The following is a 17,441-nucleotide window of genomic DNA, read 5'->3' as shown; positions in this document are numbered from 1 at the left end:
CCTTTCCTATATGAAGGCATTGTACAGACAGTGCTCTGGACTCCCTGTGCATTTATCATCCCAAATCTTGTCAGGACTCTAGAGGAATGACATTCTTTTCTAAAAGTTTAATACTTTTTAATTTTGCTAAATACTCACTAGTTCTGTGTGTGTGTTTTGTTTCAAATGTCATAGCAAACTCATTAGTAGCTTGTTACCCAGGACTGTTGGAGTTGGGCTGATGTTAGTGAAAGAAAATTAGTCAGTGGAACTTAAATCAATGCCGGAAATGATTCTTGTACAGACTATCAAGAGTTTGATAAATGCCACAGCACATTAGCCAAATGCTGGCAATCAGAAGCAATAAAACCATTAATGGATTTCAATAATTCAGTCCAAAAAGGTCACACATGAATCAGGGATGGGATGAGCAGAGGGAGGATGTAGGAGGTAGGGTAATCTCATCAGGAATCCAATAAATTTGTTGGGTTTGGGGAAAGGAGACAAAATAATGTTGAAGACAGTACTACAGGGTAACTATGAATATATTGAAGTAATCCTGCTAAATGTTAAAGTATATTAATTGACAATTTTTTGACCTTTGCGTTTCTTACCTGTATGATAGAAATGATTGATACGTTTGGATTAACAGAGAAAGGTATAAAGAAGAATGCGTTTAATAGTTAAGGTGGTTTACTCCAGAGTGGTTTAGATGTGCTACTTAGAGGCAGGACAATGAATGGACTAGAGGCAACTGCAAACTTTGAAGGCCATTTCCAACCTTCAGTTTATACTAAATTTATAGTAAAAATTTAAATCCAGGAACCTGTAGAATGGGAGGACATTGTCTTTTGCTCAATCAGATTCCACATCCTATGAAAGAGTAATATGCAAATTGACTGTCACTCCAACATACGAGATGGCTGCCCCATATGGACACAAGATGGCCAGCACAAGATGGCTGGCAGGGGAGGGCAGTTGAGGGCAATCAGGCCAACAGGGGAGGGCAGTTAGGAGGGACCAGGCAAGCAAGGGAGGGCAGTTGGGGTTGATCAGGCCTACAGGGGAGGACAGTTGTGTGTGTTGGGGGGGACCTAGGGGTGTAAGGGAGGGAAGTTAGGAGGGACAAGGTCTGCAAGGGAGGGTACTTAGGGGGGACCAAGCCTGCAGGGGAGGGCATTTGGGGGGAACCAGGCTGGCAGTGGAGGGCAGTTAGGGGTGACCAGGCCAGCAGGGGAAAGCAGTTGTGGGGGACCAGGCCTACAGGGGAGGGCAGTTGGGAGCAACTAGGCTGGCAGGGAGCAGTTAAGCATAGATCAGGCTGGCAGGAGAGTGGTTAGGTGGTGATCAGGCTGGCAGGCAGAAGTGGTTAGGGGCAGTCTGGCAGGTAGGCAGGTGAATGTTTGGGAGCCATCTGTCCTGAATTGTGAGAGGGATGTCCAACTACCTGTTTAGGCTTGATCCCACTGGGATTGCCTAAACGGGCAGTTGGACATCCCTCAAGGGGTCCCAGATTGGAGAGGGTGCAGGCTGCACTGAGGGTCACCTCCCTCCTGTGCCCGAATTTCATGCACCAGGCCTCTAGTAATTTAATATAAATAACAAGAAGTCCATAGTCACTCCCCACCTCACATTTTAAATACCATCACCTTCCATTTTACCTGCAGAGTCCATTCCTTCTCTTTAGATTGATTGGTACCTTTGGCAGAACTTCTGAAGCTAAAGCATTAAAAAATATTTTAACTTAAATTTATATATAAAAATTGATGTGTGTGTGTGTGTGTGTGAGAGAGAGAGATAGAGATAGATAGATAAATAGATTGATTGATTGATTTGTATATATTGTGAAGTGATCACCATAGTACTGGTAAGTCTAGTTAACATCCATTACCATAGTTACAATTTATTTTTCCTGTGATGACCAGATCAATAAATTCCTGAAGTCAAACTATCAGGCAAAGTTACAACTCACAAAAAATTTACATGTGTGATGGGTGATATCACTGAAGTTGAAACAAAAAGATCTGCTGGATTATAACATATGATAGATATTCTGCCTATCTATCTATATGTGCACTTTCTTCTGAAGAAGAAAAGGGGCAAGCATAATGCAAATAATTTTGAAATTTATTTATTCCTATACATGTGGGTTTTTAAAAATATATTTTTATTGATTTCAGAGAGGAAAGGAGAGGGAGAGAGAAATAGAAACATCAATGATGAGAGAGAACCATTGATTGGCTGCCTCCTGCATGCCCCCCACTGGGGATCAAGCCTGCAACCCAGGCATGTGCCCTTGACTGGAATCAAACCTGGGACCCTTCAGTCTGAAGGCCAAAGCTCTCTCCAGTGAGCCAAACCAGCTAGGGATAAATGTGAGTTTTTAAAAAGATTTTTTTCAGCTCAATTTCCACAAATGCTGATGATTCCCAAACTTGTATGTTCCTATCTTTGGTCTGTGCCTTTCTCTTTAGTGTACCATTTACATCCAGCTGCTTCATCTATATCTCTATTTGATGGCTTTCAGGAATGTGAGTTGGAATCTCACATTTCACATGTGCAAAACTAACCTTTTGATTCAGAATACCTATTCTTTTACCCCCTTCAGACCACCTACTTCACAAATCACTCTCCCTATAGCCTTCCCTGTTTTGATAAATGGAAATTTTATTTACTCACATGCTTAGGCCAAAACCTCTAGCATCATATTTGACTTTCTTTTACTCTCATGTCTCAAATCGTGTAGATTTGATCTTCAAAATATATTCAGAATCTTTAAAAAAAATCTATAAATGTAATTCATCAAATGCACTGATTAAAGAAGAAAATGATATGATTATTTAAATAGCTATAGAAAAAGCATTTAATAATACTTAACATAAATTTTGATTAAAAACTTATTAAATTAGAATTTATTTAACTAACTGAATAAAGGGTATAAAATCTATAAAAGTCATCAGTCTAAATTGAGAAATATTAGCAACATTCTCTTTAAAATTGGGAACAAGACAAGCATGATTATTATTACAACTTCTAATCAATGTTATATTGGAGGTCCGAGTCAGAGTCTGAGACAAAAAAAAAAAAAAAAAGATGATTATCCTACTGTCTTTCTTGCCCTTTCTTTAACATACAGACATCTTCCCACCTTAGTTGTTTGCTTATGCAACTCTCTTTTATGAAATGTTCCTCATTCTTAAATTAATTAACAGATAAAAAATGTGAGCTCCATGTGAACAGGGGTTTTGTCTGCTTGTGCATTGTTGTATCCCAGCTCTTAGAAGAGTGTACATTGGAGCAACTATATAATTGCAAATGAAAACATAGGGCTCCTTATTTAAAAAGTACTTAAGATTTTCAAGATAGTGACAATAGATCATAAAACAAGTGTAGGGCCCTTTTGAACACAGAAATGTATGACTGTCTCTAGAGACACAGATAATATACTCAAGAAGCCAGACCTATGTAGAAATTACACAGGAGGCGTTTAAAACACATTGCTGAATGAGTGAATAAAATGAATGATCTCACCTGATCATCTCTATATCCCATAAGGCAGTAGGTACAAATGAGGCTCAGAGTGCTAAATGACCTGTCCAGTTTTATAGACTCTGTGGCCTACTTTGGTCAAATCCAACTGGAAGTCAGGACAAAGGAGCAAGTCAGGACAATGATAGCTCAGGGGTATAGTTCTGTGTAATCAGCATATTTAGGAGTGTTTAGGGGAGCAATTAAAAGTGATAGAATTAATTAAAAGAAAAGGCACACAGGTGGGAGGGTATAATGGCAATCTAGTAGAATTATGTAGCACTCAAAAGTATGACTATAGAACTATCCAGACCAGTTTGGCTAAAATTTTCTGTCTTTATTGTGTAACTCAGTATCTAAATTTTTTAAAAGGCTATTATTACATCGCCTTTAAACTGCATAACATTTTACAAGATTAAAAATCCACATACAGCTCTTCTCAGTTATTTAAGTATATTTTTAATATGAATACTTATGCCAAAATTTATAAATTATGTAGACTTTAATTTGCATACATTTGTATAAATTACATATAATTTAGTTTGTTTCTATTTAATACTAGAGGCCTGGTGCACAAAATTCGTGCACTTGAGGCAGAGTCCCTCAGCTGGTGGGCATTTTGTATTTAAAGTTTTTTCTTATCTGTGACTACCTTACCACAATATACCTTTATGTGCATAATTTTTTTTTCTGCTTTTGAATGTTAACTTAGGAATAAATTCCCAAGAATGGGTTTAGCGGTGCAATGGCGTACCATCCTGATGGCTTGCAGTCAACCTGCTCTTCTCTCTGGATACTTCCTTTACCACAAATTCCCCAGATAAACCTGACACTCACAGCAAAATGTCTCTCCTCACTATTCACTGATGTGCACTTTGTACTTTAGGGGGACATGCTCTTCATGGATCCCAGCTCACACCATGTTTACTGACCTGAAACGCATTCCTCCTTCTATGTTTTTATCTTGATGTACCTACTTCCCAAACAATATCCCCTTTCCTGTTGCTGCTCAAAGAACAGCCTCTCTCCTTATTGTAACATACACCTATGTCACTTCTCTTTAAACTCCTATTGTGTGTCTAGCCTTTGGGATGCAAATTAACATGTCATTGTTTTCTAATAATTTCATGTGAATTAATTTTATTGTCAATTTTTTGATTTTAAGGTACTCAAATTTAAGTTTTTCTGATTTTTTAAGATACTTTGAGGGCAAAGACTGAGGGATATATATTTCTGTAACCTGATTGTTTTTATCAGAAGTGCTGGCTAACTTAAAACTCAATAAGTATATACTTGATAATCAATAAATAATTTGGCTTATAATTTCTTCTAATAGTCCTTTGAACTATTTCAAAACATTGTATTAACCTCCTTTTTTATTTTAGCAGATAGTAGGCAAAGAAATGATACTTTGGGGGTGTGACTTACTTGCTTGAAGGCAATGAAATGCACAGAATTTGGCCATCAAAACAGAAAACATTGCAAGAAACATCGGAACAGAAGGAAATTTAATTGAAACATTGAACATAATGTTGGTGAATATTATAATATTGGTAATATTAGCAGTTACCAATTGCAGAAATAATATAATGTAATACTCAAAACTCAATTGGCTAAAAAACATAACTATATTGTTAGTTCTCAATTTTGTGGGTCAGTGATTTAGGCCTGTGGTCCTTCTGGTCTGGACTGGGCTCAATAACAAGTGTGGGGCTCAACTGACTGTTGTCCAGCAATTTAGCTCTTATCTATAGGTTTCTCTTGCCTCTTCAGTGTATTCTCATGTGACATGCTATTTGAGCTGTGGAGATGGGTCAAAATATAAACAGAAGTGGGCAAAAAGAAATAGAGTCAGCACCTGAGATGCAAAGAAAAAACTTCTGAGGGTTCCATGGCTATCAGAGTAGGCAGTAATTCAGAATATCATAGGCCAGCTATAGTTGGAATAGAAAGAATTGATAGGCAGGAAATCTAGGGTTCAATAGTCAAATGGGAAAGGCATCAAACAGCAGGAAGGGGAGTGAGACAAGAGGATAAAACCTCAGCCAAAGGAGTGAGGAGATGTGCTGGATCTGAGGTGGGAGAAGGGCAGGCGGGGGAAGGGTGGGCACTGCATGCAGGGAGCTATGAGAGGGCTTCTGAAAATACATCAGTTTCAATGTCCTCTTGTCTATGGGGAAGGCAGGCATCAATCTCCATGGGGAATGTGTTTTCTAATGAAGGCAGGAAGAAAGGCACATCTTATTCTCCATTCTGGGATGACTAACCAGACTTATATTTAAAGTTTTTTCTACCTCACTGGTTTCTGGTTCAGCCCCCTGTCAGAAAGAGAACGGAAGACAAAGACTTTAATTGCATCAAGTCCATCATAAAGATTGATCTGTGTTCTCTGCACTTTGAAATAAAATCAGAGTCAAATCTTATCATTGAGGAACAGAGAAGCTATTAAGTCATTGGTTTTACTGGTCATTTCCATCACTTTCCATAAGGGAAGGAAGTGATTTTAGTTCAATGAGCATGAAGAGGGGACAGGGCTTTCTTAATATAGAGCTTAAAATAAAGTGAGGGTAGAGTCCTTGGACAGATGCTTCCCATCTCACATGAAGTTCAAGAGCATCTAATATGTCCCTGTGAGGACCTGTGCCTCTATTCTATGTCCCCATCACAGGAGACTTGAGAGAAGGCTATGCACATTGCTGATAACTTTAGGATTGTAGTTCAAAATTAATCCTCTCAATGGACAATCATGGTATCTGGAACCAAACCATTGAAGATTTTATGCTCTGAGGCTTAGAGCTTCAGAAATCCAGACTTGGATCCAAATGCCATGGAAAGAGTAAGTCAACCATCACCAGCAGGGGCCATTTAGTAGCCATACTGGGAGACAGTTGATAAGACATATTTTGGAAGAGAGAGAAGAGTTGAATCAACCCAGATTAGACTCACAAACACTGATGATGATTATTTTCTAAGTTGGTGTTCTGGGCAATAAGAAAAGTAAGCTAACTGTTAGGGCCTCTGGTCCATAGAATCTCACATTCTAAGACTGGGAAGATATTATCTTCTTTGCTAAATGTGGGTTTCTATTCATGATTTTCTTTTAACTCTGTTTGGAAATATAAGCTCCACACAGTAGGAATCATGCATGTCTTATTGACACTGTAACCCTGGCAGAGTACTCACTCAACAAACATATGAGCAAGATATGTGAGCTGTTGTGTTTCTCATCCCATAGTATCTCCGAGGGAAACAAGTTCCAGAGATTGGCTGCCTACTGTGAAAAATAACACTTCCTTTACTTTGTTCTTAAAAAAGAAGTCAATATTTCAAGTTAAAAAACAAAAAACACAGATGATTGAATTACAAGTGATTTTCAATTCTCCTTTCCTTGTTTTTTTTGCTTATTCATGAAAGCAATGAAATTATTTTATCACACTATTAGAACTTTAATATATAAAACATATATAAACCAGGCTGCTTAGCTCATAGTGGGAAGAGCTCCCCTCATTTACTGCATAGGCAACTCCAAAGGTACCAGAATCCCAGTGCTGTACTCCTGGGAATGCAAAAGCACCAGACTGCCCAGCTCTAGCACCTACTGCTGTGCATATCTACTTTACAAACTTCCCTAAGTGTCTAGAGAAGCAGAGCTCACATTCTATCTCTATTGCACTCATCTCTGTTAATAAATGCTTCGTTTTATCTAAGCTCATTTTTTTAATGCTTCATTTCAATTTAGAGGAGAGTTATGACTCCAAAGTGACTTACTTGAAGGTCAGTTAATCTCATTTTAAAATATGCCACAGTTTTTTGTTTGATTAGAGTCAAACTCCAAATAAAAAATAGTGAAGAGATATAAAGTTCAGAGTTGTTTTATCTGATCATTTATTTGATTTGACAAGAGTAGGATTATGGAATGGGTAAAAATAGCTTTTTTTAAATCACTCTTTTTCCTCCTAAAAATGTTTTTCTCTCTTGTTTTTTATAAATATACTTATTTTTTAGAGCAATTTAAAATTTACAGCACAACTGGGCATAGAGTACAGAGATTTAAAAAAAATATTTTATGTTATTAGAATTTGCCTTATAATATATCTCTCCTGGTTCAAAGGTTCTCATTTATACAGTATCAGACAATCTATTCTTACCATTAATATTTAATTACATATTCCAAGGTTCTTAGATCCCTCTGTTTTCTCTTCTCATCTTCCCTCATTTTGAAATATTTCCCTTTGGTTTATGTATTGTTTAACTATTTTTTTTCTCGTGTATTTTTCTTAGATGGGATCCAGAGATGGTACACTCTCTAAGTTCAGGGTTGTCATTAAATATCTCTTTCATCCTGATAGGCAAATGGTATCTCAACTGCTTAAGAAGGTGGCAGCCTCTTTCTCAAAAATCTGTATATGCTCTCTTACTCCCTTCTTCCTCAATGTTCCTAATCACTGGGATCTTGTTAAAATGCAGATTCTAATCCAGTAGGACTGGAGTGGGGTCTGAGATTTTGCATTTCTGAGAAGCTCCCAGTGATAAAACTGTTGCCGGTGGGTACCATTTCAGCAGCAATGTTCCAGCTTATTGGAGCAGGTGAGAAGACCAAGGGAAGTTAGATTTCCTGCAATAGGTAATTTCTTTTCCAGAAAGTTTTCAAATTTCCCTCTTGATCATTATAACTTAAGAACTTTATTAGGATAGGCTCAATATGTGTCTTTTCTCATAAATCTAAACTAAGATTCAATGAGCCCTTTAAATTGTACCCTCAGCTGTTTCTTCAACTCCTGGACATTTTTCTTCTATCAATGCAGTCTGTCTTCATTATCCACTGATTCTGTATTTGAAAATTTTCCAACTTGCTACCTTTAAAAAAAAATCCCAGAATCAATACTTGTAGTCATTTGCAGACATGCAGAGTGGCAAAAATGAATTTGAGTCACCCAATGCATACATTGTCAGCTGAGCATTTGTGTTTCAGTTCATACTGTAAACAGGACCCTTGTCACACTCTAGCTTTTTATTGATTACACTGTTTAAAATTGTCCCCAAGCATAAGGCTGAAGTGCGGTCTACCTAAGTAGTATCTAAGTGCAAGAAAAATGTGTTTTATGGAGAAAATACATGTGTTAGAGTTTCATTCAGGCATGATATATCATTTGACCATGAGTTCAATATTAATGAATCAACAATGTATATTAAATGAGGTCTCCTTAAGCATAAACACATAAAACAGAGTTATATATCGATCAGTTGATGAGAATGTTGTGACCACATGCAGGCAGGAACTAACCTGTGTTCCCCTGGGGATGGTTAAGTATTTGCTAATTCAGTGTTTACAGCAACTTTAAAGAAAATAAAAACAAAAAATGAGAATCAATGGTATTTATAAAATTTTGTCTTTTCTCTGTTTCTGGGATATAATATAATTTAATCATGATGTATTATCCTCTTTAATATTGTTGTATTTGATCAGCTAGTATTTTGTTAAAGATTTTTGTATATTGGTGGAGTTATTTTATAGTTTCCTTTATTTTTTATTATTTTTTGGCTTTTAAAGTAACATTTATTTTTGTAAAGTTAACGTGCATATATTAGGAAACTGAAAAATACAAGCAAACAAAGCCATCCATAATCAAAGCAATTTACAGTCTGATGTATCCTTCTAAGTCTTGTGTATTTATACAACTAAGCTTTAATTTTTATGTAATAAAGATGGTACAGTTATGTATCATGCTTTCTCACACATCATGTGAGAAAGTCCCAAAGCTATTAATAGTTTGATAACCAAGAATACCCTATACCAACTCAATCTGGAAGAAAATGTAATTTTGCCTTACTTGGTGACAAAAATTTCATAAAGGACAAAAATAGCAACAGGCCTCTAGATAAAAGATATTCACAAAGTTACACTTAAAATACTGCGTTCACTTAATATTCCACTAAAAATGAGACCCAAAGCAAGAGTGCACAAAGTGTAATGCTTCTTAGAGAATTATGATTTATATTTTAAAATATTAGCAAGGTGGCACATTTTGACTGAAGTACTTAACATATTCCTACAGCACAGTCTAAAGAGATGCACTCACATCAGTGGTTATCACCACAATGTGCATATGAACACATCCACACACACCCCTCGCATGAACAAGTTCTGATGTCCATTTCTCAGATGGTTCAACAACTCCAGGTCCAAAATGCCTCTTTTCTAACAATTATAACAAAAAAAAATTACAAATTGGTTAATTCACTAGGTCTACTTTTTATCAAACACTGTCACCTCAGGACATTTAAAAAGCTCCAATGTTGCAAAATAAAGAACCTTGTCCACAATAAACATAGGAACTTTACAAAAATGCGTATATACCTATTATTATAACCTAAAACTTTCTTCTAGGTATGGCGATATGAGCAAAGAGCCCTTCCCTTCACTCTTCCTCTTCTCCCTCATCCACCATGACAGTGACTATATACAGAACACCTGGCTCCAAGAGGTGAATTAACAAAGCCACTCCCAGATGACAGTCCTTCCTAAAAACTAACAAGAGGGCTTTTATAAAGGGATTACTTTACTACCGCTACTTTTAATATACTTCAGGCATTATCCTTGAATACACAGCAATATTAACTAATATGCACATATATAACAATGGTTAATTTTAATTTTTCTAAAGATTCATGGACGCAGAACCCTTTGTTCTGTATTTCCTTCCCTTTCCATTCCCTTGTGAACAGTCAGCATACTCTCCAAGACATCAAATTTAACAATTCCATTCCTCAAATACCACCATTCCAATAAATTAACAAAAAAATACTTAAAGGGTGTCATTTTGACATATGTTGTGCACTTTCAAACATCCAGAAAGACTAGCCATCTCAAATAAGGATTTGTTTGATTAAACTGCACATAGAGGCTATAATCCGAAAGTGTCTTCTGAGTAGAAAGGAACTTTCTGGCCTAAGACCCTTCCCCTTTTCATCTATCAACATAGTGGACAGTACAATAAGCATCTGTAATGCTTGGAGAGGATTTTAACAATTTTACTTCTCATGTTTTCAGAACAATTCTTAGGAATCTAATACAAACTGTACACCATGTATTTGTTTACTAACTACTTCTGTCATACACTGGTAACTCCAGTAACATTTAGAAAGGCTAGATGTTGTAAATTAAAACAGTTTGTCCTTCACATACAATATATACACAGCTAAGTGAAACACAATGCACAGGCATAAAGTAAGATGGTTTATCTTGCCTAACTATAAACATGCTGGTATAAAGCCCTTTACACTTTCTTCTCCTTCCTCCCCAAATCAGTACAAATATAATAATGTGTACTACTCAGAGACATGGTTTGAACATCCCATTTCCAAAACATAGTATTTGAAATTAATTTTAACAAAAGAATATATACAAAATGTGTTATTTTACTACCTCTACTTTTAACATACTTTGTGCACTTCTAATAATCTAGAAAGACTAGGTGTTTCAAATAAGGACTTAATTTTGTCCATTATATAGATGGTAGTGTCGAGTAAACTACACACATGTAACGATGGTTATATCTGAAAGTGTCTTCCATGTAGGAACATTCTAGTCAGGAACCCTTCATTTCCTCCTGACCACCATCAACTCAATGCGTTGAGTAGGCACATGTATCACTACAGGTAGATTTCACAATTTGATTTCCAAAGTCCTTTTCAGCAGACAGCCTTTTGATGAATTTTAACACAAAATTTGCAAAATGTGTTAGTTTACTAACTCTACTTTTGTTATACATTGGCAACCTCTTTAATATCTAGAGACTAGATATTATAAAATTAGGACCTATTTGTTCAGTATGAAATGCATGTAACATATAGGGCGGCAAAGGATAAGCTAAAACTTTCTATCAATCACTAGCAATACATCTTTTTGCAATTTCTTTCCTCCAACCTTTCTCAACTTAGTAGTGAATAAGTACATAGAGTGTACTGTTCAGAGAGGTGGTTTAACAATTCTATTTCTAAAGGCAATATTTTCTATCAGGTTTTAAAAGCTATTTACAAGAAGCATTATTCTACTACTTCTACCTTTAAGTATATCAGAAAATTCTAAATGTCTAGAAAGACTAGATATTTCATATAAGAACTTACTTGCCCACTATGTGCACAGACTGTTAAAATTGCACATACAAACAATGGTTATGGTCTGAGGTATCTACTAAATATGACCATGTTGGCCTGAACCACTCCCTCTCACTCCCTTCTCTTCGCCACCAATCGAGTGGACAAGTACAGGTGTGTGTAATATTTAAAGATGGTTGAATAAATTCATATCCAAAAGTCATTTACACAAGGCACACTTTCCTATGAATTTCAACACAAAGTGTACAAAATATGATAATTTCACTGACTACTTCGTCATATACTGGCAACCTCTTTAACATCTAAAGACTAGCTATTGCAATTGTAGGACTTATTTGTCCATATATACACAGAAAACTAAAATGCACATAACATATAAAAATAGTTTTATCTGAAAATATCCAAATATGAACATACTAGCATACCTTCTGCAATTATTTTCCTCCCACCTCCTCTAAACTACTGAATAAATATCAATTGTAGTATATTGCTCACAGAGGTGGTTTAACAATTCCATTCCCAAAATATAGTATTTCCTATGAATTTTAGTAAAAAGATATTTACAAAAGTGATATTTTACTATCTCTACATTTAACATATGTTGGGCACTTCTAAACATCTAGATGGACTAGATGTTTCAAAAAAGGACTTAGTTTGTCCACTATATATACAGCAGTTTTGAAAAAACTGTTTTGAATAAACTGTACACATTTAATAGTTATAATCTGAAGGTATCTTTGAAATATGAACATTGTACCCTAAGACCATCTTTCCCTTCTTCCCCTCCTCCACCAACCACGTAGGCTATAATGTTCAAATATTCAGAAGACAATCTTTTCTAGAAATTTTAGCACAAATGTAAAAAATGCATTAGTTTACTAACTACTTTTGTCATACACTGGCAACCACTTTAACATATAGAAAGACTAGATGTTGTAAATTAGGACTCATTTGTCCATTATATACACTACTAGAGGCCTTGTACACAAAATTTTTGCATTGGGAGAGGGGTGTCCCTCAGCCCAGCCTGCACCCTATCCAATTTGGGACATCCCTCTCACAATCCGGGACTGCTGGCTCCCAACCAACCACTTGTTTGCCTCTGCCTAATTGCCCCTAACAGTTTCTGCCTTCCAGCCTGATCACCCCCTAACTTCTCCCCTGCCAATGATCAATGCCTAACTGCTCCCCAGCTGGTCCAATTGCCCCTAACTGCTCTTCCCTGCAGGCCTGGTCCCCCCTAACTGTCCTCCCCTGGAGGCCTGGGTCCCCCCAAACTGTCCTCCCCTGCAGGCCTAGTTTCCCCCAACTGCCCTCATCTGCTGGCCTGGTCACCCCTAACTACCCTCCCTGCTGGCCTGATGGCCCACAACTGCCCTCCCCTGCAGGCCTGGTTCCCCCCAACTGCCCTCCCCTGCAGGCCTGGTCCCCCCAGTTGCCCTCCTCTGCTTGTCTGGTCAACCCTATCTGCCCACAACTGCCCCCCCCCTGCAGACCATCTTTTGGTGGCCATTTGTGTCCACATGGAGGCAGCCATCTTATGTCTGGAGTGATAGTCAATTTGTATATTACTCTTTTATTATATAGGATATACACAGGTAAGTAAAACCAAATACATGAACATAAAGGACAATGTTTAATCTGCCTCATTTTGAAAGATACTGGCATCCAGCTCTTTTCCCTTCCTTCTCCCTTGAACCAGTGCACAAATGTGTACTGTCAAAGAGATGGTTCAGCCTTTTCCCAAAATAAAAGTATTTGATATGAATTTTAACAAGATATTTACTAAAATGTCTTTTTTTTCCTACCTCTACTTTTATCAAGCACTTCAGAATATATAGAAAGATAGGTATTTCAAAAAATTACTTGTAATATGAAAATGTCTTCTAAATATGACCAGTCTGGCATAGAACCTTCTTTTCTTCCCCGTCAAGGTCTTCTCTCCAGGTCCTCTAATCCACAGGGCAAACATGGATGTGTGTCACTCCTGATGCCGTTTGGCGTTTCTAGAGTTAGTCTGACAATTCCATCTCAAAGTCATTTCCAGAAGACATTTATTTTGATATTTTTTTTAAATGGGCATTTGCAAGAGATGTGATTTTCTCACTCTACTTTATCATACATTGGCAACCTCTTTACATCTAGAAGGCCTAGATGTAGCAAAGTTCTCTTTTGAAAGATTAGGGGGAAAGTTGAGAGCAGTTTTTTCATATTATATACACAGGCACCTATAAAGGGCCAGTAAATATTCACAAAAGGTGGTGGGCACTTCCTACTAGCCAAATGTGGCATGTTCTTCTGCAATTTCTCTTCCAAAGTCAAGGTTTATAGAAGAACGAAGACCAACCGCCCAAAGGCTCCCTAACTGCTCCACCTGCCATGGATGGGGCTTCGCTTACCTTTGGTCCGTTAAGGCCTTTGTCCACCATGGTCAAAATGAGGTGAGGTCTCCTCCAACTGGGACGGAGGAGTCATCCCTGAGGGTGGGTGAGCTGTGTCCATGCAGACCCACCTCTCGGCCTCCCTATGAGCATTCCAGTGGCCGCCATTCTTCTCTCTCATCATTGATGTTTCTATCTCTCTCTCCCTGTCCCTTCCTCTCTGAAATCAATAAAAATATATTTAAAAAGAAAAGAAAACAGCACATTTATTTTAAAAAAAAAAAAGAGTTGTTATGTTCTAACAAGGGACCAGCACATATTCAACATCAGAAATTATGTCCTGAGAACCTGAGATTTGTGGTGATTACTGAAGAATTACAAGTCACAGTGCCTACTAAGATTTTGATAATTTATTAGAATCAAACCCAAAACACAAGAGGTAAAATAAGCATTTTTAAAAGTGTGAATCTGCTTTTCTTAGAAATAGTAAAGAGTGCTTCCAATGGAGATTTATGTAGATTCATTCAACATAGATTCATTCAAAAAATATATGCTGAACCCATTTGTAAGTCAAACTGTTCTGGGTGCTGGGAATAATAAGGTAAACGAGGCACATTAAGACTATGCTTATGAATCTTGTATGCTACTATAGTGGAGGTGGGGACTAACCAGCAATAACCAATATAAACCAAAAGAAAATATCACCAATGACCAGTTTCCCCCTCCCCCACCCCCCCAAAAAAAAGAAACCAGGTTATGAAACACTCAATGAGGAGCAGTAAAATTCTAGACTTAGTAGTCAGAGAAAACCTGGGAAGATGAGATTTACTTAGAAAAGCAGGAAGAGGAAATAACTGCTTCAAAGACCTACACCAAGAACAAATTTAGAGTCTGTCTGGGGCACAGAGGCAAGGAAGAAAATCATATTAATAGAAAATTATTAACTGGCCAACTCATTTAGATTTATAGACCTCTGTAAAGAATTTGGTTGTTATCTGTGTTGGGAAATTATCAGTTTTGTAAGCAGCAAGAGCAGAGATATGGTTGAAGACTATGAATCCAATTGTATTTTTTTTGTAGTGAAAATTTATTATTTTTTCCAAAAAAAAAAAATTTTAAATATAAAAATGTTACATGCAATAAGCATTAACATTTCAGAAAAAATGATCTTAAATATAATGTTACAGTTAATAAATACCAATTATTCAAGAAAAATTATCTTAAATATAATAATATTACATGCAATAAACATTAATAGTTCAAGAAAAAAAGGATTTTAGGTATAATAATATTATCAAAACTGTATTAATACAGTATGATATCATGAAAGTTGTAGGAAATATTAAAAATCTCTAAATAACAGGATTACTTTTATTTATTAGATTCTAAAATATTTTTCCCCACTGGCTCTATTTTTTTTCATAAGTTTATGTTGTTCATTATATTCCACAAATGAGTGAGATCATGTGATATTTATCTTTCTCTGACTGGGTTATTTCACTTAGAGTGATGCTCTCCAGTTCCATCCATGCTGTTGCAAATAATAAGAATTCCTTCTTCTTTTTTTTTTTTTTTTACAGCAGCATAGTATTCCATTATGTAAATGTACCTCTGGTTTTTAATCCACTCATCTGCTGAGTGGATCTTAGCTACTGTAAATTGTGTTGCTATGAACATAGGGGTGCATATATCCTTTGGATTAGTGTTTCTGAATTCTTGGTATATAGTCCTAGGAGTGGGATTACTAGGTAAAATGGGAGTTTCATTTTTAATTAAAAATATATATATTTTATTGATTTTTTACGGAGAGGAAGGGAGAGGGATAGAGAGCCAGAAATGTCGATGAGAGAGAAACATCGACCAGCCTCCTCCTGCACATCCCCCACTGGGGATGTGCCCGCAACCAATGTACATGCCCTTGACCGGAATCGAACCCGGGACCTCTCAGTCCGCAGACAGGCGCTCTATCCACTGAGCCAAACTGGTTTCAGCATCATTTTTAATTTTTTGAGTACTGTTTTCCAAGTAGCCCACCAGTCTGCATTCCCACCAGCAGCGCATGAAGGTTCCTTTTTCTCCACATCCTTGCCAGCACTTGTCATTTGTTGATGATAGCCATTATGACAGGTATGAGGTGGTACCTCATTGCCATTTTGATTCGCATCTCTCGGAGATTAGTGACTTTGAGCATGTTTTCATATATCTCTTGGCCTTCTTTATGTCCTCCTTTGAAAAGTATCTATTTAGGTTCTTTGCCCATTTTTTGATTGGATTGTTTATCTTCCATTTGTTAAGTTGTATGAGTTCTTATAAATTTTGAAGATTAGACCCTTATTAAAGATAACATTGGCAAATAGGTTCTCCTATGGGCTTTCTTTGTTTTGTTTATGGTTTGCCATCTTATGTTTAAGTCCTTTATCTATTTTGAGTTTATTTTTGTGTATGGTTTAAGTTTGTGATCTAGTTTCTTTTTTCTTTTCTTTCTTTTCTTTTTTTTTTTTTTTTTGCATGTATTTGTCCAATTTTTTCAACACCATTTATTGAAGAGACTGTCTTGACTCCATTGTATGTGAGCCTGCTACCCGGGCATGTGCCCTTGACTAGAATCAAACTTGGGACCCTTCAGTCTGCGGGCTGACACTCTATCCACTGAGCCAAACTGGTTAGGACCATATTCATCTTGTATAATGGAACTTTGTACCCCTTTACCAATATCTCTTCACCCCCCACCCCCAGCTCCTGCAACCACCTTTCTCGCTCTGATTCTGTGGGTTCAACTATTTTGGATTGCACATGGGATCATGCTGTATTTGACTTTCTGTGTCTGACTTATTTCACTCAACATAATGTCTTCCAGGTTTATCCATGTTGTGTCAACTAGCTGCCTTTTTTTAAAGGCAGAAAATTGGTAATATCTTTTAAAACTGAATATTGTCCTACACGTTTTAACCCTTTGGAAAAATAAAGACTTAAATAAAGATTAGGGTTAGAGGTGATTATTCCCTTATTGCATGGATGGAGAAAATGAGACTCTGAGTAATCAAGCCCCTGCTTCATTAGATCAGACGTAGAAGTCCAGAGGGAATACCTGTGTCATCATAGTCATTATCAACCATCTGTTGAACTCTTACGCAGTGCTAGGCACTGAGTTAAAGGTTTTACACATTATTTTAATTAAAGTTTCTTATGAAGCTAAGTTGTCTGGTTACTAACACAACATTTGCTCTGTGACATTGGTATGATGTTTCTTTTCACTTATAGTTGAAGGAGCTGTGTCTTTTCCGGAGATCTCACAGGTAAGAAGTGAAGGAAATGGGATTTGAATTAAAGCCTGTCTGGTTTGAAATCCTGATTACTCTTGACCATTCTGCTGCACTGGCCTGGCATTTGCCTCCATTTGTTTGCCTTGGGCAACATTGGAAGTTGCTTCTTTTC

At 36.9% G+C, this 17,441-nt stretch overlaps 1 protein-coding gene across 1 annotated transcript in view; it reads left to right on the top strand.

The window, feature by feature from the left end:
- The window catches only part of TUBAL3 (tubulin alpha like 3), a 34,859-nt gene extending 30,050 nt beyond the window's left edge, over positions 1-4,809 (top strand). The window contains exon 4 of the mRNA XM_084868727.1: positions 4,220-4,809. Coding sequence (XP_084724853.1) covers positions 4,220-4,225 — 6 coding nt within the window. The 3' untranslated portion in view covers positions 4,226-4,809. The remainder of the gene's footprint in view (positions 1-4,219) is intronic.
- Positions 4,810-17,441: the final 12,632 nt, after the last annotated feature.

This window comes from Pipistrellus hanaki, assembly GCF_964339955.1.
Source record: "Pipistrellus hanaki genome assembly, chromosome: 1".
Lineage (NCBI taxonomy): Eukaryota > Metazoa > Chordata > Mammalia > Chiroptera > Vespertilionidae > Pipistrellus > Pipistrellus hanaki.
The sequence above is the reverse complement of the archived record's forward strand: the minus strand, read 5'-3'. Positions and strand labels throughout refer to the sequence as shown.